Source organism: Pocillopora verrucosa, chromosome 6 (genome assembly GCF_036669915.1).
Source record: "Pocillopora verrucosa isolate sample1 chromosome 6, ASM3666991v2, whole genome shotgun sequence".
Classification (NCBI taxonomy): Eukaryota; Metazoa; Cnidaria; class Anthozoa; order Scleractinia; family Pocilloporidae; genus Pocillopora; species Pocillopora verrucosa.
The window spans coordinates 7487911-7513171 of record NC_089317.1 but is presented as its reverse complement, the minus strand read 5'-3'; the positions used below and the strand labels follow the sequence as shown (position 1 = coordinate 7513171).

At 38.2% G+C, this 25261-nt stretch overlaps 1 protein-coding gene and 1 pseudogene across 1 annotated transcript; both read right to left on the bottom strand.

Moving 5' to 3' along the window:
- Positions 1-230: 230 nt before the first annotated feature.
- On the bottom strand, positions 231-9862 carry LOC131792774 (leucine-rich repeat-containing protein 45-like; annotated as a pseudogene).
- A 5764-nt stretch (positions 9863-15626) lies between these two features.
- Positions 15627-22535, bottom strand: LOC131786239 (protein NLRC3-like). Its single transcript, XM_066169201.1, has 6 exons — positions 22508-22535; positions 21419-22078; positions 20893-21027; positions 19883-19984; positions 19149-19259; positions 15627-18064 (listed from the first exon to the last, which is right to left on the bottom strand). Exons 2-6 carry the CDS (start codon positions 22053-22055, stop codon positions 15846-15848), a joined length of 3204 nt encoding a protein of 1067 aa, XP_066025298.1. The 5' UTR covers positions 22056-22078; positions 22508-22535; the 3' UTR covers positions 15627-15845.
- Between the last annotated feature and the right edge of the window lie 2726 nt (positions 22536-25261).

Genomic DNA, 25261 nt, shown 5'->3' with positions numbered 1-25261 from the left:
CCACAGCCTTTTTTTACGAAATCTTGAATGGTGTAAACCACTGAACAAATTTCCAGCAAAATAGGTGGAAATCACATTTGTAGAACCCAAAAGAATTTACTCCTACTTTAAAAAAACAGAGAATGCAAAATGACATTTAACAAACAAAGTCATTAACTTGAAGCTGCAATAAATTTACAAGGAAGAGTAAATCAGTGCAATGTCATCTCTGTCGGGGAACTAGTTAGTTATTACTTTTTCGCAAGTCTTTCTAACAACACCATCATAGCCTGAGTTTGCTGTTGTTGTTGTGGCAAAAAAGCCACTTGAAGTGTTTGTATCTGATCTTGTCGCTATGCCATGTTTGCAATCATAGCCTACTAGTTTTTAAAAATCTGCGCTTGCTTCTCTTTTTCGTTTTCAACTTCTCTTGCTTTCAAAGTGAGCTCCTCTTCACGGATCTTAAGCTCCTTTTCTGACTTTTCCCATGGAAATTCGGTAACATCAGCTCTGTTTCTTCGCTGCCTTTTAGCTTTTCTTTCACAGTCCTCATTAGCCTTTCTTCTAGTTTCACTAAGTCTTTCCAAGGCTTGGGAACACATCTCCTCGGTTTTTTTGCGATCTGTTTCTACGCTCTTGCTGCTACAAGATTCTCTCGTAAATCCTGCTAATTTCTTCCTCAGAAGTTTATTCTAACAATACGCCGAACTTCGTTGGTTTGGGAGACGCACCACTTGCTTTTGCTTCTTCTCTACTTTGCTGTCGAAATCTTCTGAGTAGCAAGTCAAATCTCTCTCTCACCACCCTTTGATTTACTTTGAATTTGACTGCAGTTACACTGTTGAGGTTTTCGGAAATTTGCTTCCAGATTCTTCCTCTTTCATTTCTTCCTTTTTTGAACTTGGAAAACTTTTGTACCAAAATTTCTTTGCACAACAACACGTCGTGCGTTTTTGTCCACTAAAGTGGCCTGTTGTAAAAATTAAAATTAACAGATATAAATGAACTTCCATAGAACTTGTTGTCGCTACCCACTAGCTTAGTGCCGGAAAACAAACTGAAAAACTCAACTGAGTCAAAAAGAATAAAACGAACGAAAACGATAAAAAAATACTTACGATTGCCGCTCGGCAGGTTTGGCGGCGGAACTTGAAGCTGTCCTGGTTTTGACATCTTTTTTCTACAGATAAATTTTGACCAAATTTCGTTAGGCTAAGATTTATCAACTCGTTAAGAGACGTAGTTTATTTAATCGCAAGGAAAAAATTCGAATAATAAAGAGTTCAAACAAAATATTATGGCAAATTCTGACGTGGGAACGAAGCGATTTTGCAGTAGCGGATGGCGAGAGTACGGCGTGAATTCTCGCCTTAGGCATGCGCAATCTGACGCGCTTTGCAGTGTAGACTTTCGGTCGCCGTAATACAGCCTGCATCTTAAAGTCCCTAAAATCAGCCGAGAAGCTACTGCACGAAAACGAAGTAGAAACAACAACTAACTTTGTTATGTATTTCTGTTACGGTGTTGGCAAGACAGGTGTTTTGAAAACGTGAAAAAGCTCTACCATGCTTCCTTGTTAATTCACGGTTTATTCACTTGATTTAACGATCTTACTACAACGCTTCGGTTAACTTCCACTCACAACTCTCGGCTTATTCTAAAGAAACACACACCCAACTTTCCGTTGTAAGCACATGGAACAGTGCCATATATGGCGCTATAAAACACGTGTCGCATTCATGTTTGTTTTGTTATGTATAGATAAACGAAATCACTCATAAATGTCAATCAAATTAAGAATAATCAGCGTATCGTACAGCTACCAACACAGGTGTGTAATTCACTTACGCACCTAATTTTTTTTCTTCGCAAAAATTGGAAAACATGGTATGGAATAAAAAAATAAAAACACTACAGATCTTCAAAAGCTAAAATGCGGTGGCTAGCCCGATAAAAGGAGGGGTTTAGATGTGGTTTTTAATACCCTTTTTCAGATATGATTCAAAAGTCAATACTTGTAGTAGATGCCTATCGCACAGACTTATTGACTAACTGACTGACTGACTAACTAAGAGACCAAATTAATACATGAATGACTGAATGAATGAATGTCTCTTCAATGCCCCCCTTGGTTTGTCACAGAGAATGTGAAAATGAAAGAATAAAAGTATTTTTTTTAAGATTCCCAGACTGCAATGTTCCAACCAAGGATCACCTATGATGGAATTCCTTTTGTTATCACTAGAAAGCGTGTGTATGATTGTCATCAGGGCACTGACAGGCATGCATCTGATAAGCAGCGAAGAAAAAATTGCTAAGGTGACAAACCTTAGCATTACACTATCGTAATGTTTGAAGATATGTTAATCCATGAGCCTGTAAAAGCCAGTTTTCTGTGACCTTTGCCTCCGTGAGGCGAAGAAGTAAATAGTTAAAAAAGAAAAAAAATAGGACCAAAGCTGGGAAAATAGTTGTGCAGAATGTGTTTGTTTATACAAATATAATTAAATAAAAGACGCAGAAGACTCACATTTCTGCTTTCCAAGGAGCAATAACCACCATATTTTCTACTAAATGGTGATTGCACGGCAGAATTGCTTTCTTTCGCTGATTTCAAAATTCCTACTTGCTAGAGGTACAAGACGAAATAAACAAAAAAGAAAACGTAAATTTATTCATGAAAATAATTCCAAGGAGTGTGCGACTCGTTTGGAGTGCAGAAAAGTAATATGTGGAACAAACCATAGTAAATATTGGGCAAAGTCGACTAAATATGCAAGCTGTACCTCCAGCCAGTAGTAAAAAACGTTTTCACAATCACATATTGGAAGAACCGTAGCCGTAAAAATTAGGCAAACACGACTGATGTTGTGTAGTGCCGCCATGGACGAAGGTAAACGAGAGGTGCGTATTATTTCATCAGTCAGTTATTCTTTTTTTTTAATATCATCCAGAACCGTATCATTTAGCAAGCAGTAGTTCCATTTCTGCTGCTTACATCATTATTGCTTGAGTATAATCAGGAAATTATGTGAACAACTGAGCACCTACCCCTCCAACGACCCAACAAAAGTCAACTGATGACAAGTTATGGTCAACGTTCTCTTAGGGGAAGGGTAGGTATGCATTTGCACAGATACCGACATCTAACCACATGTGGTTACCCCTCTAAAACTTTGGATGCAAAAAACCTATCTCATTTTTCTGCAAACGTACCTTCTTTGAAGAAATTAATAAGGCACGAATTGCCCTGAAATTTGGTCAAAATATTCCCAAGATATCAAACTATAAAAAATCTGTGTGAAGGAATTCCGAAATCAGTAAAATTTTGATAAACAAACTGGGCTGGAAAATTGCAAAGCAACAAATAACGATATCGAAAAATCCCCAAACGATTTTGAAGACTAACCCCTCAGTATTGGAATTGTGCAGAAATTTACATGTGCGGTCAGTGTCGATACCCGATTTTCTCAAAGAAACATCGTTTAATTGGAATTTTTGCACCTCAGTCGATTTACGATTAGATCAAGCTAAAAGGAAATTGTTTTTTCCCAGATAGCGCATTTCATAACTTTGCCTCTGATACATAGTTTATGGTGGTTACGCTGTAACTAGGCGTTAACAGTATCTTTTTTTCGCGAAGGATACCCGTGAAAGTCGACGGTAAGAAGCAGAGATCTTGTAGATTATGTTGCACTAAATAATTTCTCTTCGGGTATAATCTTAAGGAAATATAACCCGGAAATATAAACCAGGTTTAAAAATAAATCAATTGGAGAGCCTTGTCAGCAAGCGGTAATCGTCCAACAATACTTTCCAGCGTTGTAAACAGTGGACGGCTCATTTTATTATCAACGTATTTGCGTATACACTACTCTATGATAGATCACACATGAGCTACCTACCATAAAGATGCCCGGCTACATTTCCAAAATGGCTACCAAAACAACGAAGGAAAAGTGCCGATACTGCAAGCGTTTTCTATATTGTTCACCTTGTTGTGACACATGTCTACTTAACTGTGCATTGCATGAACGAGCGAATTATTGCTCTTCAAATTCCTTGATTTGTCCGAACTTTTAAATCGATCTACAAGAAATTTCTAGCTGTTCTTGAAGCTTTGTTTCCAGAAGATGCGGTTGAGAGTGGGAGTTACTACATGTGATATTGTAGTTAGTTTTTTCTTAATTTTTTCAGTTTTCCTGAGACCATAAGTTTTTAAACCTCAAGTGTTTATCGTAATTGATCATATCGTAATGATTTTAGGTGGATTCAGGGCCCCTCTGGACAACAGCCTCGTAGCTGTGGCCATCCTGTTTTAAATAAAGTTCACCCATTTACTCATATGTCACGGGCGACGAGCTGGGAAAGAAAAACAGTCCGACATGTGAGTGGTCAGCGGAGAAACAAGTTTTAACTATTCATATGGAGACAAATTATTTGTAGTCTCAGAAAAGAATCGTGTTGTAAAGCCGTAGTGTCACTAAGTTATACTTCGCTAACTAAAAAAGTAAAGGAATTTTTCAAACGCTTTGACTGTAGCAATATTTTTTACTGTTATATTAACCAACATAGGCATTGGGAGAGGAATCGGTGACACCTGGAGAGGCATCAAGAAGAATGATATTTACGTTTGCTAATTTGTTGTTTGACGATAAAAAAGTATCTTGACTTCCAGTTGTTCAAGGCGTTAATGACAGTTGGTTTGCTTTTCACTTGAATTTTGCGATCTCGACTGTTTTTTCCCGGGAAAATGAAAAGCTAAGCAACTCTACAAAAGTGTAATTCTCGATTTTTTTATATTTTTAAGTCTTTAATAAGTTTGTATCCACTTATTGTTTATCAAAGCAATAAAGGATATATGTAAAGTTAACACTTTTGAAAAATTCCTTAACTTCTTATTTAGCGAGGTATCCTGTCAACAGAGAAAGATGTTTTTCGTCTTTTTTTCGCCTTTCAGCTGTAGACGAGTTGTCATTAAAGTTGCTTCTAAACAACATCGTGTGATTGGTTTCATATCACCTCTCGCTACAGGTCACGCATCTTAAGATTGTAACGAGACACGCACGGCAGATTTTCCGCACCTCACATTGCAGTTAGAGACTTTCCGTTTTTCGCTTGGTGATCTCTTTATTTTGCACCTTTCCTCTAGCAAAGAAAGATATTGTTTTCCCTTCTATAGTAATAACATAATCCTTTGTGGTTTGTTTTTTGGGTTTTTTTGTATATTTGGGCGTTTCAGCGTCAGATAGCGTTTTTCTGCCAAAACTACGAATGATGCGTTCGTCTTCTTATACTTTCAAAGTTTTTAGTGGCAGGAATCCGCCACTACCCCCTTGAAACTCTAACCTTCCATGCTCGTGGTTGCGACTTAATCCAAATCAAAACTTTCCTCCTTCTCATGACTAATTGTTGGGAATCAGATCAGTAGAGCTAAACTGTAAACCAAGCCTTTGAGTCTGTTCCTTTGACGTCTCCATCGTCGACCCGTCCAAAGACTGGGCCAGAGAGACTGCCATAGATGGACCTGATCAGAATATTTTACGCAATTAACACATAAAGAGAGAGTCGGATAATCTTGCGGGAATTAAACAAAGAAACTCTGCACCTAATTTTCAATTACAAGATGGTTGTATTCAAATGTATTCAGCTGACGCTACAAAGGAAAAGCATAACATTTACCAGATAAATACTTTATAAAGCTATACTGAAGAATTATTGACCGTATTCCAATGACTTGCAATTTATCTGTGCAAACTCAATAGTAATAAAATCTGAATATATTCTCGAGTCAAACGCTCAGAAAGACTCGCTTCATGTTGTTAGCGGTCGCTCATTATTTATCGCCTATGGGGAGGGGGGGGAGCTGGTTACGCCATGATAAAATTTATGATTCCCCCTAATTGACAGTGAATTAGTGGTCAATCTTCTATAGTACTCCCTTACACTCTGTTAGAGACGACTGATCACCCTCCCTTCCTTAAAACCATGTGACCACCCCCCCCCCTCCATCAAAGAAAAAAAGGAAGTGGTGGTAAATAAAATGTTTGGTCTCTAAAACTCTTTTCATGACTGTGGGAGCAAGATGGGTTGGCATTCACTCTGACACCTAAGTTTGTTATCCATTCGCCGAATTTAATTTAAAAATTCTTTCCTACATTCCTACATACCCTAATTTAATACACTATTCTCTTTATTAACCTGTATAACTGGTTTCTTTCGTCTTTCACCACAGGTATTTTAGCATTATCTCGACCAAATCCTTAGCATCCAAGCAAACTCCTTCCATCCTGTTTCCTTAATATCGCATGTCAATGGAGTCGCTTCGGTAACAAAACTGTAATAATAATGACGTGGTACACTTCCTTTATTGGAATGGAGCAGATATTTGAACAGAAATCTCATCTTTGAAAACGAAGTTTCGAAAAAGTTACACAGCTTACTGCAAACGGCTTCATTGTAATTCAATTATAGGGTGCGTGGATTAAAACGACTTTCAAAAGAAGGAAAAGCCATCAGGGTTCTTAAATCAGTTCAGCGCAATACATATGACATTGGTATATGAGAAATACTACCTTTTGCTCTCAGAATTGTTTCCTCCTTTTATTTCTCTTCCCAGGAGGATATGTTGGTGTCAAACATCAGAAGCCACTTCCAGGAAAGACTGGAAATGGGCTTTGACAACAAAAACAAATTAGATGGGAGGGGAAGGGGTGGGGGAGGGGGCGGGGGGGGCGGGCGATGGAGAGGGGGAGGGGGAGGGGGAGGGGGGGAGGGAGAGGGGGGGGGAGGGGGGGAGGGAGAGGGGGAGGGGGAGGGGGGGGGGGGGGGGGGGTTAGAAGGGAGGGGAGGGGAAAACTACTTTTCTGTTTCTTCCGCCAAGCTCTTATTAAACTTACAGATGGAGTTTTCAAGTTTTCCTCCCCTTACAGCCCGTGTAGTCAGGCAATTAATGGAGGGATCATGGCTCTTGTAGGATAAGGAGTGGATGGGGGGGGAGGGTGGGAGGGGAGGGGAGGGGTTGTACGGGAAGTGAGGGAGCATAGCAGCGTTGCTTTAGCAGCAATCAATTTCCTGTCCCTCCTAATCCCACTATTATGGCTTTGTTGAGGAAACATTAAGATTTTGCGATGTTTCGTTTCCTTTACATGTTTTTGCTGTTAGAAATTAAAAACCCAACGAAAAAAAAACGTACTGAGTTGTGCTCCAAATCGTTAACTGTGAATACTACCCGTTGTTTAGATCACTCCACTAACTAACAGTCGTCCACCTGGTCCTCATTGTTCGATAACGATAACCACTGCATAAATCTCCATCCGATAGATGGTGCAGTATTCTTTGTTAACACATCCGCTGGATAGCGATGTATTCATTGGATAGCGTTATCCGCCCTTTGAACAACTGGGTCCTGTTCTATTTTAGAATCTATTAATTTTTTTAAAGTATTTTTATATGACTTCGAGGATGTCGGTTAAAGTTTCAAATCCGTTGTCTTTATTTCTGATGAAAGTGAAGACTTTATCAGCTCCATCTTTCAGAGAGTTCCTTTATAAAATTTGTTCAAACGATTTGGTTACAATCTGTTGACCAAGCTCTAACTGCCAGTCTCTTTAGCAAAGAATCTATATAATAATATACATCTACTAACTCGTAATTAGGCCCCAGACCTGTGTGGAAACAGGCATCCGCTGGCAATACATTACCCTTTAAGAGTTATCCACAGCACACTTTGTTTACCTCGCCCCTGTTGTGTCCCCACCCATCCTCTTTCCCCGCACACCTCCCCTTTAGGAACCTCCCAGTGGTCAAATTTCATTGCTGTGCAGATCGAAATAGAAATAAAAAACAATGCCTATAAACTTTTTTTTGCTTTGGTTTATATTGAAAGAGAGGCGCTCGAGGCTTATAAAGAATGGAAAAAACATTGCTGCTCGTGGATGATACATGCTTATGATATTCCTTTCATAACAAAACTCTAAAGACAATGGCGTTTTACACTTCTTTTCGTCTAATGTAAATACCTCAGAAGCATAAGCATCACCTTAAACGAAAAAAACATCACAAAGGTAGCTATTATAACTTGAATGTAATCTAATCAAAGAGCAACTAAAGACAATTAAAAAAGCTCCTTCCTGCATCTACAAAAGGGAAAATTTAAAAAACGTTACTTAAAAGGAAAAGTACAAAAGGAAAAGTACAATCACTTCAATCAATTTGTCAGAATCTTGCTGACTTTGATTGCCTCGGCATAAAAAGGAGCATCGGCATCACTAATACTATTCTAAGACAAATGCCAATTGGTTAGCTTCCTGCTAACTTAGATTGGCCCAGCAACAAATGCAGCACCGGCAATATCTTTGCCGGACAAGCTCCAAATTGGTTAGTGTCTTGTTGACTTTGATGGCCTCAGCAATAGATGTAGCACTGGTATCACTAATACGATTACGAGACAAATTCAAACTAGTTAGCGTCTTGTTGACCTTGATTTCCTCAACAATAGATGTAGCACCGGTATCACTAATACCACTGTTAAACAAATTCAAATTAGTTAACGTCTTGTTGACCTTGATTGCCTCAGCAATAGATGTAGCATCAGCATCACTAAAAAGATTGACAGACAAATTCAAATTGGTTAGCGTCTTGTTGACTTTGATTGTCTCAGCGATCAATGTAGCAAATGACCGGTGTGAGGATAGTTTCGTGTAGATCAACCGACTTCAACATGTCTTAAATGACATACAAGTATAACATTGTATCTTCAGAGGACTTCAGATCGCTCAAATTCCCATAAAAGAAGGTGCAGCATTCGGAATCTGGATGATATGCACACGATTTGAGGTATATGTTTGTTGCTACGTCGAGTAGTCCTCCATGAAGGTTGATCAATTTTTTTTTTAAAGATGACTACTAGAGGTGAGATTTCTCTTCGGGATATTGCTCATCAGATAACATTCTTTCAAAGCCTTGAATGTTTCATTTTTCTGAAACATTTATTGTTGAGAACATTAGATGTAAACATCGCCAAATTATGCAATATCTGATTTTGAGCTTCGTTCGCGAATTTCCTCCATAAAAAGGAGAGGCAGGCCCGCAGAGATTTTTACATATTTAATAACTAGAATATTATAACCAGCTAGGTGGGTAGTTTCAGTTGCGGAATCGGTGCACTTTCGGAGAAATTCAGATAAACGTTTTCCCTGTTTTACCCGACAACAAAAATGACCGAAACTGTACCGAGATGAATAATCTATTGGTGTGTTCACATTCACTCCCAGGGAAAATTGAATGAATCAATGTAGAGACGAGTGATGTTACTATGTATGATAGAAGTGCCAATTTGTACTGTTTTATTTAGCTTGAGATAGAGAAATAAAAATTTCACTCTTTTTTTGCGACGTTTTTGTGTGAAAACGAGGCCCTAGGCCTCGAACAAGCAGCCACTGTTACCATGGCAACAAGAGTGCTGCGACCTTTATAAAGGGTATTTTTGTGTATCCCCCTGAGCGCCTAACTGTACGCAAAATTTGAAGGGGGGTTGGAAATTTTCATTCCCCAAGATGTTTGATTCTTACAGGGACTTGTTCTTAATTCGGCTGTTTCGTCCTGGTTAGCAGCTAAACCTCGTCGCAAGCGCCCTCCAAAGGTTTTCAATTGTTTGCAATGGTTTGCTTCTTATTTAGATAATCGAACACAGATTTGCCATGTAAATTCTTGTAAGTCAACTCCGAAATATCTAAGATGTGGTGTTCCCCAGGGAACAATTTTGGGACCCCTTCTGTTTTTAATATATATTAATGACTTACCACATTGTCTGACATATTCGGAACCCAGAATGTACGCAGATGATACCAGCCTGAAGCTTGCCAGTACTGACTTTAATCATATAATTACGACCTGAGTAATGTGTACGAATGGCTGAGTGCTAACAAGCTTACCCTAAATATGACAAAAACTGAGTTTATGCTTATTGCATCAAGGCAGAAGTTATCACAACTTACGGAAAGTCCTTCTCTTACTATAAACGAAATCGCAATAGAACAAGTAACCTCCGCCAAGTCCCTTGGAGTTTATGTCGATCAAAATATCAACTGGGAGTGTCATATTGAAAACATCTCTAAGAAGATAGCTTGTGCCATTGGTGCAATTAAACGAATTCGACACCTCACTCCATTTAATGTTCTAATTAAAGTTTATAATAGCCTTGTTCAACCACATTTTGATTATTTTAATGTAGTGTGGGGAAACTGTAACAAGGGCCTTTCTGAAAAACTGCAAAGGCTTCAAAATCGGGCAGCTCGCATCCTAATGTCTGCGAGCTATGATAGTAATTTAGATGATTTGTTCCGGGCACTAGGGTGGCGAAGACTCTACTATCAAAGATTGGAACAAAAATCTATCTTAATGTATAAAACTTTACATGGTATGACACCAGATTATCTGAGATCAAGATTTGTATATCGTGACAATATAAGTGCTTATCGTTTAAGGAAAACGGAAAACAAATTAGTTCTTCCACAACCTCGAACTGATTATCTTAAGAGAAGTTTTTTGTATAGCGGAGCTCACTTGTGGAACGACTTACCCTTAGACCTAAGACAAGCGTCTTCACTGACCGATTTCAAATCTAAATTAAGTCGCCACAGTTTAAAGTAATATCTTAATTTTAAGTAAATTTTAGACACGGCCTCCATGAAAAGCAGATTTTTTATTTGTTTCTTTTATTTGAATTGTTATTATTAGATTTTATTATAGTTAGGAAGATAGATATACCTTTACAGATAATTAACAACTGATGGAAATACCGTGTATAAATAAAGTTATCTTATCTTATCTTATCTAGTCAATTTCCTGTCCTTCCCAATCCCACTATTAGGGCTTTGTTGAGGAAACATTAAGATTTTGCGATGTTTCGTTTCCTTTACATGTTTTTGCTGTTAGAAATTAAAAACCCAACGAAAAAAAAACTTACGGAGTTGTGCTCCAAATCGTTAACTGTGAATACTACCCGTTGTTTAGATCACTCCACTAACTAACAGTCGTCCACCTGGTCCTCCTTGTTCGATAACGATAACCACTGCATAAATCTCCATCCGATAGATGGTGCAGTATGCTTTGTTAACACATCCGCTGGATAGCGATGTATTCATTGGATAGCGTTATCCGCCCTTTGAACAACTGGGTCCTGTTCTATTTTAGAATCTATTAATTTTTTTAAAGTATTTTTATGACTTCGAGGATGTCGGTTAACGTTTCAAATCCGTTGTCTTTATTTCTGATGAAAGTGAAGACTTTATCAGCTCCATCTTTCAGAGAGTTTCTTTATAAAATTTGTTCAAACGATTTGGTTACAATCTGTTGACCAAGCTCTAACTGCCAGTCTCTTTAGCAAAGAATCTATAATTGGTACAAATCCAGATCTTCCTGTATGGGAAACCGACAATCATCCCTTCATTCCTGGGGCTACGCGTCCTCGCCTGCCGAATCGCACATCTACTAACTCGTAATTAGGCCCCAGACCTGTGTGGAAACAGGCATCCGCTGGCAATACATTACCCTTTAAGAGTTATCCACAGCACACTTTGTTTGCCTCGCCCCTGTTGTGTCACCACCCATCCTCTTTCCCCGCACACCTCCCCTTTAGGAACCTCCCAGTGGTCAAATTTCATTTAATGGCTGTGCAGATCGAAATAGAAATAAAAAACAATGGCTATAACGATGCTGTATTTCTCCGTGAAGTTTCTATCGGTCGCTCCAAAGAGGACGAGAAATGGATATTTTTCATATATTTTAGCAGATTCCGCTTTCTGAAGTAAAAACAAAACAACCCAAATAAAAAAAAAGAATGAAAGAAAAAAAAAAAAAAAACTTCGAATGAACGCTAGTAAACACTGAAAATCTGAGAGTATAAATCGTAACTGTCAGCGGCAGTACCACATGTAAAACCCAGTTGCAATCGCAATTTGAACGACATGGGCATCTCCTTTCACAGAGCAGATTCGGGCAGTTATCTCTTCCTTGTGACAGGAACTAAGATATTTCGAATCATCTGAAAACTGTAGGAAAACTGTTAGAAAATTTGCATAAGATATGACGAGGAGAGACTTATCATCGCCGCAGTGCAATCGAGTCAATCGATATTTCCTTCCATAACAAAGTTCGAAATAAAAGATTAAATGGAGTCATAATTTCATAATTCCACCTTTCAAACAACTTATTATCCACACGCAAATCGCAACTTGTCACTTGAAAGAATTTTCCCATGGTTAATATGTAATCTGGATTGCTTCATGTCCTTCAGTAAAAAGAAGAGTCAAAGCTCTCTTTAATTTTCCCCTGAGGTGGCCGGCTCACCAGGAAGAAACAGGAGATCGCTCGGTCCAATAACGTTGGTCTGTAGAGATTATCAAGCTAATAACTGAGAAGATTGTGCCCTTTGGTTCATCAGTGACAGCATTAACTATTTCAAATCTGTATTTCTCGGTCCAACCGACACTAAAAATAGTTCCTTTGTAATTTTGTAAGCACTTTCTATAGCATTTTATTGTCAAGGAAAATAAATTTCAAGGCTGAAAGCCAATATAACGTTCGAGCACGTGAAAGACTCCCTGAAAAAAGCTAAATTTTTGGAAATTGATTGTGATGAAATCCCTGTTCCGTTTGTTGTACTGCAGGGATACTGAGTAGTTCAAAATCTCCACTTGGTGATGATTTTCGTGCAAGTCGTACAGATTGCTATTGTGGCGACTGGGTTTTACATGTGGTACTGCCGCTGACAAGTTGAGATTTCTGCCCTCTCAGTGTTTACGAGCGTTCAATCGAGGTTTTCTTCTTCTTTTTGGTTGTTTTCACCTAGAATGCGCGGAAATCTACTGATATTTCGAAAAATGTCCATTTCTCGTCTTCTATGGGGCGACCGATGGAAACTTCATGGAGAAATACGGATTCACGCCATCGTGACAATGTACATGTTAATGACAAATGACCGGTGTGAGGATAGTTTCGTGTAGATCAACCGACTTCAACATGTCTTAAATGACATACAAGTATAACATTGTATCTTCAGAGGACTTCAGATCGCTCAATTTCCCATAAAAGAAGGTGCAGCATTCGGAATCTGGATGATATGCACACGATTTGAGGTATATGTTTGTTGCTACGTCGAGTAGTCCTCCATGAAGGTTGATCAATTTTTTTTTTAAAGATGACTACTAGAGGTGAGATTTCTCTTCGGGATATTGCTCATAAGATAACATTATTTCAAAGCCTTGAATGTTTCATTTTTCTGAAACATTTATTGTTGAGAATATTAGATGTAAACATCGCCAAATTATGCAATATCTGATTTTGAGCTTCGTTCGCGAATTTCCCCCATAAAAAGTAGAGGCAGGCCCGCAGAGATTTTTACATATTTAATAACTAGAATATTGTAACCAGCTAGGTGGATAGTTTCAGTTGCAGAATCGGTGTACTTTTGGAGAAATTCAGATAAACGTTTTCCCTGTTTTACCCGACAACAAAAATGACCGAAACTGTGCCGAGATGAATAATCTATCGGTGTGTTCACATTCACTCCTAGGGAAAATTGAATGAATCAATGTAGAGACGAATGATGTTACTGTATATGATAGAAGTGCCAATTTGTAATGTTTTATTTAGCTCGAGATAGAGAAATAAAAATTTCAATTTTTTTTGCGACGTTTTTGTGTGAAAACGAGACCCTAGGCCTCGAACAAGCAGCTGTTGTTACCATGGCAACAAGAGTGCTGCGACCTTTATAAAGGGTGTTTTTGTGCATCCACCCTGAGCGCCGAACTGCATGCAAAATTTGAAGGGGGGTTGAAAATTTTCATTCCCCAAGATGTTTTATTCTTACAGAGAGTTGTTCTTAATTCGGCTGTTTCGTCCTGGTTAGCAGCTAAACCTCGTCGCAAGCGTCCTCCAAAGGTTTTCAACACAGCACCACCACCAGGTCCAGGATCTGCAAATGAGGATATTCCAGTGATAATTGTACATGATGTTGGTGTACAGGCAACTGATGATGACGCCCAGTTATTCTATTCTGTTGAGGAAGAGGTAGAGGAAATCTCCAAAGCCTTGGAGCTGCCAGATTTGGATGCCGAAGATTCTGATTGCGGCTCTGACTTTGAGTTTTCATAAACTACAAGAAGTGTCAGTTTCACACTTTATCACTTTATAAGCTGAAGTTAAAGGCCCATTTCCAACCTTGAGCCAACGCGTACGTTTGTTTTCGTTCTGAACCACCGCTTTTGTTTAAATAGCGCCTCTGATTGATCAGTTATTTTTACCTTGTCAGGTCTCAAAATACCTTCTGCCTTTTCTCCGATGAATTTGAAGAGCTTATCAAAATAATTCTGTTTAAAACAGTTCTATACGTTTTAATCCGGTATGGAATTGGATGAATCTATTGATTTAGTAGATTCCGAGGCAGTAAACGCTTTTGGATCGGTTGTTGCTAAAGAGAAACGCGAAAATCCTTGCTAGCATTTCGAAGAAGGTGAAAATGTTGATCCACCACGTTTTCATTCATTCATCAATTTTTTTTAATTGAAGTTTGCCATCCTTGTTAAATAGGACCAAGGGTCAGTTGAAGTTTCCTGCCCGTGGAGAGGAACTTGCGCTCGAAAGAGTGGTCGGGGTTGTTGTCCATGCAAAGCAGCAAATAAGAATTGTAACGCAAACTGTCAGTGTCGCTGACGTTCGAGTTCCTGCATTGAAGTGACTACACTTAAAATAATTAAACGTCCGGCAGTGCCATATTTTTGCATATTTCTCTTCGAAATCCAAAAAATATTTATATGAAAATGTTCTACCTTTATGTACAATCCTCAAGCGCCTCCAGGCAGCCTAAAATTTCGAACTTGATGTTTCTCGCTAACCCTGTATACAGAGTAAGAAGCCATCCAAGCGCTTAAAATTTCAATGACACGGCTGGACACGGTCCTTAAACAACTCCATATTTCTCTTTGAAATATACTAATTTTTGACTAGAAAATATTCTACCTTCATTTACAATCCTCAAGCGCTTCTAAAAAGTGAAAAAATGCCAACTTTCCTCCGTTTCGCTGACCTTGTACGCAGAGTACGAAGAGATCCAAGCGTGACACTAAGAAAATTTTCACCGGACACTACCGGACACGGTCTTCAAATAACTAAACGTCCAGCAGTCTAATAATTTTCCATATTTCTCTTTGAAAAATACCAGTTTCTATCGGAAGTATTTTGTCTTCATTTAGAATCCTCAAGCGCTTCTAGAAAGTGAAAAAATTTGAATATTGTCCTTTTCGCCGACTCTTCACAGAGTCCGAAGAGCTCCAGGCGTGACACTTAAAAAATTTTTTCTTAGGATTCTTCGAGACAAAATTCAAAATACTGTAAGGAAACAGTGAAATAACGAACGGCGAATGTATTTACCGTAAAACTGATGACTATATGTTCAGGATGGCTCTTGAGAAAGACGATTTTAGAAGGGTTTCAGTGATCTGGGAATTTCGTGTTACAGGAAATTGGGTCGCGGCGCTAGTTGCATCAAGGTTGGAAATGGGCCTTTAACTTGTAACTGTAGGATAAAAAGAGGCTCCGAAAACAACAGTGAAATAAACAAATTCTCCCAGAGTACCATTCTTTTTTATTATAATAGATTAAGTATGCATAATTGCAAGATTTCTTCTCCAGATTGCAGGAAAATGCGTTTCTGGGAGACTTTTCTTTTAAAAATTTCCCGGGGGAGCATGCCCCCGGACCCCCCTAGAGGTTCGGGCCTTCGGCCCTCAATTTTCCAAGGTACCTGCCTACTTTAAAGGCAGTGCCCTTCTACTTGAAATTGTTTAAACCCTGCTTTAATTGCCTCAGCAAGACATTCCATTCTCAGACAAATCAAACTTGGTTAGCGTCTTGTTCACATTGATTGCCTCTACAATACATGTAGCACCCACAGCACTAATACCATTGTTTTCCAAATACAACTTGGTTAGCGTCTTGTTCACTTTGATTGCCTCAGCAATACATGTAGCACCCGCATCACTAATGCCATTGTCAGACAAATCCAAAATGGTTAGCGTCTTGTTCACTTTGATTGCCTCAGCAATACATGTAGCACCCGCATCACTAATACGATTCCCAGACAAATACAAATTGGTTAGCGTCTTGTTCACTTTGATTGCCTCAGCAATACATGTAGCACCCGCACCACTAATACCATTCCAAGACAAATTCAAATCGGTTAGCGTCTTGTTCACTTTGATTGCCTCAGCAATACACGTAGCACCCGCATCACTAATACCATTGTAATACAAATCCAAATTGGTTAGCGTCTTGTTCACTTTGATTGCCTCAGCAATACATGTAGCACCCGCACCACTAATACCATTCCAAGACAAATTCAAATTGGTTAGCGTCTTGTTCACTTTGATTGCCTCAGCAATACATGTAGCACCCGCATCACTAATACCATTCTCACACAAATTCAAATCGGTTAGCGTCTTGTTCGCTTTGATTGCCTCAGCAATACATGTAGCACCCGCATCACTAATACCATTGTAATACAAATCCAAATTGGTTAGCGTCTTGTTCACTTTGATTGCCTCAGCAATACATGTAGCACCCGCATCACTAATACCATTCCAAGAGAAATCCAAATTGGTCAGATTCAAACCAGTTCCAAACGACTTCGATAAATGCGAGTGAAAATCACTTTTTTCTCTTTTGCATTCGTTGATGGCCTCCAATACAATTTTTGCATCACGGCCTTTATTTTTGTTGACTTCATTTGTTAAACTCTTTACAATAGCCACAACCTGTTCATCGCATTTCATGGCCAAAATTCCACACGAAAACAAAAGTATTTGTTTAAGTTTAACGAAATACTTTCGATCGGAAACTAGTTCTTCAGGTTTCATTTCCTTGCTTTGAATCTGAGAACAAATGAAGAATGCTGCAAAGAATTCTTGAAAACTTTTATGTAAGAAGGCATAATGCAGTGTTTGTCTCAGTTTGCTGCCACCAGGCTGCACTGACAGAAACCCAAATTCAGTCAGGTCTTTTGCATGGTTTCTCAATTCACTTTCATTTAAATCCAGCTTATCGTCGAGTAAACCATTCAACGCTACCTTTCCAAGGCGATTCAATTGCGGTTTGTAATGGTTTGTCAGGTCTTCGATCTTTTCTAGTAGTCCCTTCTTTTTTCTATATCTTCTCAAAACACATTCAACCATATCCAAGTACAGTTGAGCTCTGCTTTCGGGGAGTGTGCCCTCAAACTCTTCGCATAAAAGGCAAAGAAGTGCTGTGTTTAGAGGATTGGCCGCTATTTCTCTCAGGTTTTTATCTCGCGACATCCGTTGCGAGAGCTTGGTGGCTAAATCCGTCCTTTCTTTAAAGTACTTGGTGACAAATTCTATCACATGCTTTTCAGTGAATCCTTCGATCTGAAGCAGCGCGTCACAACATTTTCTCACCTCTTTTCCAGCTTCTTGTCTTGCTGTTGCAACTATGTGGCATCTAGGGAGTTCTCTTCCTTCAATTAATTTGGAAAACATCGACAATTTCCCGGATGGTAACTCATCCAATCCATCCAATATGAATAACATGCTGGACTGATTTTCACGAATAAACTGAAAAAATTGTTGGTTGACTTTTTCATCGATGCCTAGGGGCAGCAGCTGATCATCAATGGCTTCCCAAACGTCAGAGTGGATATCTCGACATTTCAGCAACAATACCACTTTAAATGCTGTTGAGCCGCAGCCCTGAGGTGCTTGCTGTTTTGTGGCCCAGTCGTAGGCGTACTTTTTACAATAGGTGGTTTTTCCCATACCAGGTTCTCCTTCAATCAACACTGTTCTCGGCGCTGAACACTCTTCATACGGGTCTAGTATTGACGACATGTCAACAAATACGTCAGTGATTTCTCCTCTCGTTTTCTTTCTTCTGACCACTTTGAGCCTTGTAAAAATATTGCCAAGAAAAAACTGAAACTCTTCACACCATGGAAATGGTGAGAGCCATCCCTCGCGAGTCTTGTACAGCTGGCGAATTCCATTGATAAGCTCAGTTGGATCAAAAACACCTAGCAGTAGCAAAATAGGTAATAAATCTAATGAATGCAGCATTGAAAATTGTGGTACATCTCTGGTATTCGGCACTGAATTTACATATGCGAATGAGTACGATACCGTTGCCAAAGAAATTACTTTGACGATGCAAAAAGGTTTAAGTGTATGATTCATGCCTACTAATTTAAAAGCCATTTAGATTTTGAATTAAGTTGAACCTACTCTGTTTGTTCGTTTTTAGCGATGTCTGACAGTGAAACTCTGTTGTAAAATAAATTACTCGGGAGATAAGTATTCATATTATTGGAGCCGTAGTCTGAGCAAGGCTTTTTCGGAATATAGCGAGACTACGAACTAATAAATGAAAACCAAACAACGTCTTTCTGCCTTCTTTGTCGCGCAGTTTCATCAAAAATGCTGCAGAAAACCGGAGGTTCGCCTGCGATGAAGTGGGAGGTTTTGCCAACAGTCCTTTCCTCAGGAAATGTAAAATAACCATATACATCTCATTCTAACCTATTTTACTCGAGACGATCCTCATTCAGCTATTTTCCCAAGTAGAATTAACTACTCCACAATATGAGTGCAGGAAGGGTTTGGTTATTTTATTCAGAAATATGCGGATTACATCTAATGCCACTAGGTATTCGGCACTGAATTTAAATAAGTGAACGAGTACGACACCATTGCCAAAGAAATTACTTGGACGATGAAAAGGTATCAATGTATGATTCATGTTGATTTACTGACCAAAAGCCATTTAGATTATAAATTCAGTCGAACCCACTCTGTTAGTTTCTAACATCGAGTCGAACTTAACGTCAATATTTTCGTTAAAACTGTACGTTATTTTTACATCGTTCTACATTCTAATAAAAATATAATGTTTCCAGGCTAATAACGAGTGAACGTTTAAACAATTGAAGGGAATGAAAATACACCGCAGAGACTATTCCAGAGATTGATTAAATTGAAAAGCTGAATCTCTTTAACATAGGATTATCTCTCGCACTCTCTCTCGCTCTTACATACAGGACATGTTTACTAAGGCTAAATTTGCGGTTAACAGGACAACTTTTATTTTATAATTCAACTAACCTTCACCCTTGCTTTCTCCCACTGGGGCTGCCAAAGTACACAGCTTTTCTTTCACTTCTTTTAGTTCGCTGTCCATCTTTGCCATTTCGCCTCTCATTTTTTCAAGGGACCCTTTCGTGGAATAACATTGGAACTTTTAGTCCGAGTGAGAGTCACTTTATTCATTAAAAGTTAACTAGAAAGATCCTTTTCCCTTCCTCGGTTTTTTTTTAATTTTAAATACCATTCTAAAAAAGCTTATGGCTCGGCTGCAGCGGTTTCTAATAGTGAAACTCGGGAGATAGATATTGATAACATTGGAGCCGATAGTCTCAGTAAGATTCTTGTCGGTCAAAAGAGACAATGTAAGAACTAATTAACAAAAACCAAAGAACGCCTTTCCGCCCTCTCATTTCTCATTATGTCCTTAACAAAAGTAAAACTAGAGTAAGACAATAACCTTCTCGGCTAAATGTGTATGAGTACTGTCAGAAAATTATCCAATCCCAGAGATAGCCTCAGACTCCGTGCCATCCCTCTCATTCGACACATTACCTAGTATCTTCATTTGAAGCCAGAGTAGATTGGTAGCCAGGGTGTGCTCTTACAACAATACATTAACTAAAAAAATGTAAAATTGGCCGACATTAAGCGAACAATGTAGTAATGCTCAAAAGATGTGTTATGTACTCAAGTTAACAGAATCCCTGTTTATAGTTCAGTTTATCTGTGAGTAGCACTTTCAAGCAACCAACCTTCATTTGTGCTTTTTTCCACTGTGGTCGTCAGGCTACTAAGCCTCTCTAAAACCTCGTTCATTTTAATCTCTATCTTCTCAGTTGTGTCTCTGAGGTCACCTAGCGAAGGTGAAATGTAAGAAAGATAAAAAGGAATTTCATACGCACGTTTACATCACAGATTCACTTTTAGGTGCAGATAAAACAATGATACGTATATCAATATCTAGTCAATTCCGAATAGATCAAACTCAACAAGACGCTTAGAAATCACAAAAATGCACTCCAGCAGTTTTACACGAGTACCCACCAACACACAAAAATACTGCCAATGAAAACACAGTGTGACCATTTGGGTTAATCTTCATTTTTCATATGTAACACAAGAAGAATGTTCTAAATACGTGACTAGTTCCGTCCAAAATGAAAACATCATGAGTTACCCTACACCGCGGTGATTCATCATGCAAAAAAAAAAAAAAAAGATGTAGAAATCTAGAGACCCGCCTGCGATGAAGAGGGAAGTTTTGCCTACAGTCTTTTCTCAGTAAATGTAGAATATCCACATACATCTTATTCTAACCCATTTTACTCAAGACGATCCTCATTTAACTATTTTCCCATGCAGAATTGAATACTCCACAATACACCAGGAGGAAGGATTTGGCTATTTCATTGAGAAATATGTGGGTCACATCTAACGCTTCTAGGAAGTTAGGTTCATTATAAGAAAGGTAATACTAAAAATAAGACTATAACCTATCTCGCCTACGATTATACACATGTATGAGTGCTATCAAAACACTATCAAATCCGAGAGGAAGCCAGGGCGGAAAATCTCAGATTCCGTGGCATCCCACAGATTACATAGAATCTTCATGTAGGGTGTGTTCTTACACTAGTAAAGAACCAAAGTATGCTGTGTTGGCCGACATCCAGCGATGAACGTGAGCTGCATTATGAACACAAGAAAACATTGTCGCTCTTAATAATTTTTTTGTTGTGAGTAGCTCTTTCTACCAACTAACCTTCTTGTCCGCTTTTTTCAGCTGAGGCCGTCAGACTAGTCAGCTTTTCTTTCACCTCTTTCATTTCAATCTCTATCTTGTCAATTGTGTCTCTGAAGTTTCTCTCCATAATGCTTTTCGCGTTTTCCAGCGAATCTGAAAATTAAAAAAAAATGCGCATTTTCATAAGCAAATTTATATCACAGCTTCACGTTAGGTGCAGATAAAACAATGATAGGTATACCAATATCTAGTCGATTCCGAATAGATCAAACTCAATAAGACGCTTAGAAATTACAAAAACGCACTCCAGCAGTTGTACACGAGTACCCACGAACAGACAAAAATACTGCGAATGAAAACATAGTGTCAACATTTGGATTAGTTCTTCATTTTGCACACAACGCAAAAATGAAACTAGTTCCGACCAAAACTAAAAAATCATGAGCTAGCCTACACTGCCGTGTTAACTGAAACAAATACTGGAAATATACACTTTTCTAGTCTTCTGATTCATCCATATTGGCAGTACACAATATTTTCTTACTTTCAATTTCTTCAAGCTTGTCTTTGATGCTGTCGTCGTCTTTCATCCATTGTTTCATCAGTTCACGGTAATGCTCCTCGACATCTGGATCCATGCAATCGTGCTCAAAATTGTCGATTTCAGCTCTAAGATGAGCTCCTCCAAGTCTCACCAAGGCTTCTCGTATCTCCTGCCAGTAAGCACTGAAACTAATGTCATCCACAAAGGCTTGAGATGCATGGCCGTATACAGTGTTTCTGTAATACTTAACTCTGGCGATATCATCTGCGATGCTTATGTCTGTAGCTAGGGGAAGACGATCCCATCCGTTGGCAGGAGGGCCCAAACCACAGATATTTCTAAGAAGCACCGTTAGAAGTGTGATATCGAAGGCTGCAGAAGACACGGGTGAGTGAGTAGGGTACAACCTTCCCCATTGCATGGGATTAAGCACTTTCTTCTTCCCTTTGTACAGTGATTGCAATGTAGCGTAATGCACTGAGGTACTTCCCAAAACTTTATGTAGAGTCGCTGGTGGATGTATTTTGTCAAAAGTGGACCGGAGCACTTGAGATCCAACGTCAACCAGGAGGCGGCATAGCCTTGCATAGTTTGTAGTCTCTTTCGTAGACGCAAATGGCGATGGAGCCGTAGCCATGAAACTGACTTTACCAGGATGACCTGTCAAACATGAATTGACAATGTGTTATGTTGATCAAATCCATTTGAAAAAAAAATCCCGATAGCCATTTGAGAGCGAGAATGGTTTCAAATCGTGATGCATGCAAAAACATATGCAAACAGGACACAATTATTCCCTGCAAATAAATTATTAACCCTTTAACTCCCACATCAAATTTGTAATTCTCCTTACTCCCAACCATACAATTCTTATAATGTTAGTTCAGAGAATTTAGTATTGAATCAACTAATTATCCCCAAATTTATATTTTTCTGTACTCTCATCACTTATCTGGTTGATATTGTGTTGATATTGTAAGGGAAAATTCTTTCTTGGTCATTCATGGCAATTAAAGGGTTAATACAGATTGACAAAACAAAGGCAATTTTCAAAAATGAGAAAAAAAAGAGCAGTGTTAGTCCTCCTACCTTGTATAGAGTTTCCTGGGTTCAAGAAAATAACCCTTGAATCAGGGATAAAGCAAGAAAGTCTGAAAAGGGAAGCAGCAGAACAACAGTTATTATATATCAGTTATGAAAGACAATGACAGTCACAAATAAGGGCACTAACAGGTGCCCAAGGTTATAAGTGGTATTAACCACAATATTATATAATTAAATCAAAGTAATTTCATATTATCAGCTGAGTTAATTGATAATGTAAATTTGCTACTGTGACAAGTTTAAAAGCTGACAATTTGTTTGTCAGCCCAATTGCTCTGACAAAAGGCCTAACACTCAAAATGTCATCTTTTTAAACCCTATCAACTCAATTGATAATACTAAATTATCCTGGTATACTCTCCCACCAAGGTAGCACCACAGTTTCTTTAGAAACTTACCCTCTTAATTCATTTATAATTATCACAATTCAACTGGAATTAAAAAAAACAACAACAACAAAAAAAACCACCATGATTCACAAAGGCTGACCAAATGTGACCCTCCATATGATTTTAGGAACAAAGGTGATAACACACACTCAACACACCAACACATCATGCAGAATGCCCATTGTTCTCGTGACATTTACTAACAGTAGTGAAAAATATATAGATCTGTAATATTAGCAGTGAACTGCACTCTGGAGATCTTTGATTGGTCATACATTACATAGGCTTTCCTCCTCAGGGAATATTACTCTAGCTCATTAACTGTTCAGGCAGAACTAAGAAACAACAGCTTAATAGAAAGTTATTGTTTATGCTATTGTTAGAAAAAATCACCCCTTCATGCTTGTGTTACAAGCTCGATGAGCATTCAATTTTGAAACCTTTCATTACATATTCATCTCTTTCTACAACTTACTCAATAACACTTCGGTTCTATCATTAACCATAAATTATATAGGATTCTATTTTCATTGGTAAAATCCACCTGCACAATTTTCCTATGATCATAAGTACATAATAAAGTCCTAAAAGTCACTTTGACACCCGTTTCATTTGAAACAAAACGTGCCATCATGATTCCGAGAATCATGAGGGCAATTCCATGTTACAGACATTACATTCAGAGACCAATTTTTTTGGAAACTAATTTCCTTAACATACTTATTTTGCACAATTTTCAATGTATAATTTCTACAAACATTCCTCACAGGGTACATGACCATCAGCAGAAAAAGAAACTTTCCTTTCTTTCACAAAGGCTTCCAAAATTTTTGTGTTAAACTCTGTTATGAAAATCAACCAACAATTTTTTGTGTTCACTTGACACTTTTTTCCCTGTGAATTGACTACTCAGACAATAATTATTTTAAAATAATAGGAACAAAGCTGCTTCACAGCTTTTTTAAAATCTAATTGTACATGTATCCCTTATTCTGTAGTTAGATTTGAGCTTGAGCTAAAAACTTCCTGTTGCAGACATTACACAATTTTTGTTACAGACATTACACTGTGGAACTTCTTTTTTACACTGGTAAGAATAAGGAATAGTTTTGTTTATCTAGGAGCTTTTTATAATTGGCTTTGTCAGAACTGATAATCTTAATCAGGCCCAATAACAAGTTAACCCTTTTAACTCCCAGAGGTGATTAATGTAAAACTTCTCCCTACAAACCATACATTATTCAGGAAACATGTGATGAGAATATTCAAACTTATCAGGTAGAAGCTGCTATCTTCATCTAGCACCAAGTTCTCATAACTAATTTACAAGGAAATGTGTAGCAGCTAGAGGGGAGAATTAACAATTAGATTTTGGGAGTTAAAGGTTAATTCTCTTTTCTGGTTGTGCTGATAACCAAAGCATTAATATCACACTTGGGTGTACAAATTGTAACTGTGGTAGGTGGAGTATCCCATATGGAGCATGCTCCTTACAATTCCATTTTATTGAGCATGCTCTAACTAGTGTTTCTGCTGTCTTTTGGTTCTTGCTTTCTGAGATGCAGTACAGGTTTCTAGTGTGACAACAAGTTTTACATTGGAAGAGCCCTTAGGGTTACTGATATTGGGGTTGAAATCAAATTTCTTCACCAAGTTTTGAAAACATTTAACTGGCCTCTGAGGAGCAATATCGATATTGTCCACAAGAGAAGAAACTACTGTGGCTCCAAAGAGCTGAAAGGCATTGGACCCTTCAATATTCCAAGTCTTTCATATATTGAGAAGATTTTTTTAAATATCTTTGAAAATAAAATGTTGCAAATAAATGATCAAATTAACAGCAGATTGCAAAAGTTAAACACTGCTTTAATAACTAAACTTAGATTGTTCTGATCTTTTTGTAAGAGTACTATTCATTGACTCTTAGTAAGCCAGTTGCACTTGCTCTCATTTACAAAGTACATCCATTTTGGAAAAAATCCTATCTGCAAGTTTTTCTATGTGTTGAGTTCTGTTAGTTTTGTTGTTCTGGTGAGAATAAGGAATACAATTGTGTCTTACTGAAATCATTTTAAACCTTTCAGCATGCCAGCTATTTTCATACACTTTTCATTGGTCAAAAATGAACAGCCTTTCTTGGCCATTTCCCGCAAAGTCATCTTTCAGATTACTATTTTTTAAACAATTTAGGGTCTCCTAATCCACAATATTTTGGATTGTTTACATGATCTTTGTGATTTGTCCAGCATTGGGTTTGATTTTGTGCCTCGACATGCTACAAACATCATCAAAAGTAACCTAGCTCTCCACATGAAAAAAAAGATTATGCAAAAATCCATGATTGGGCTAG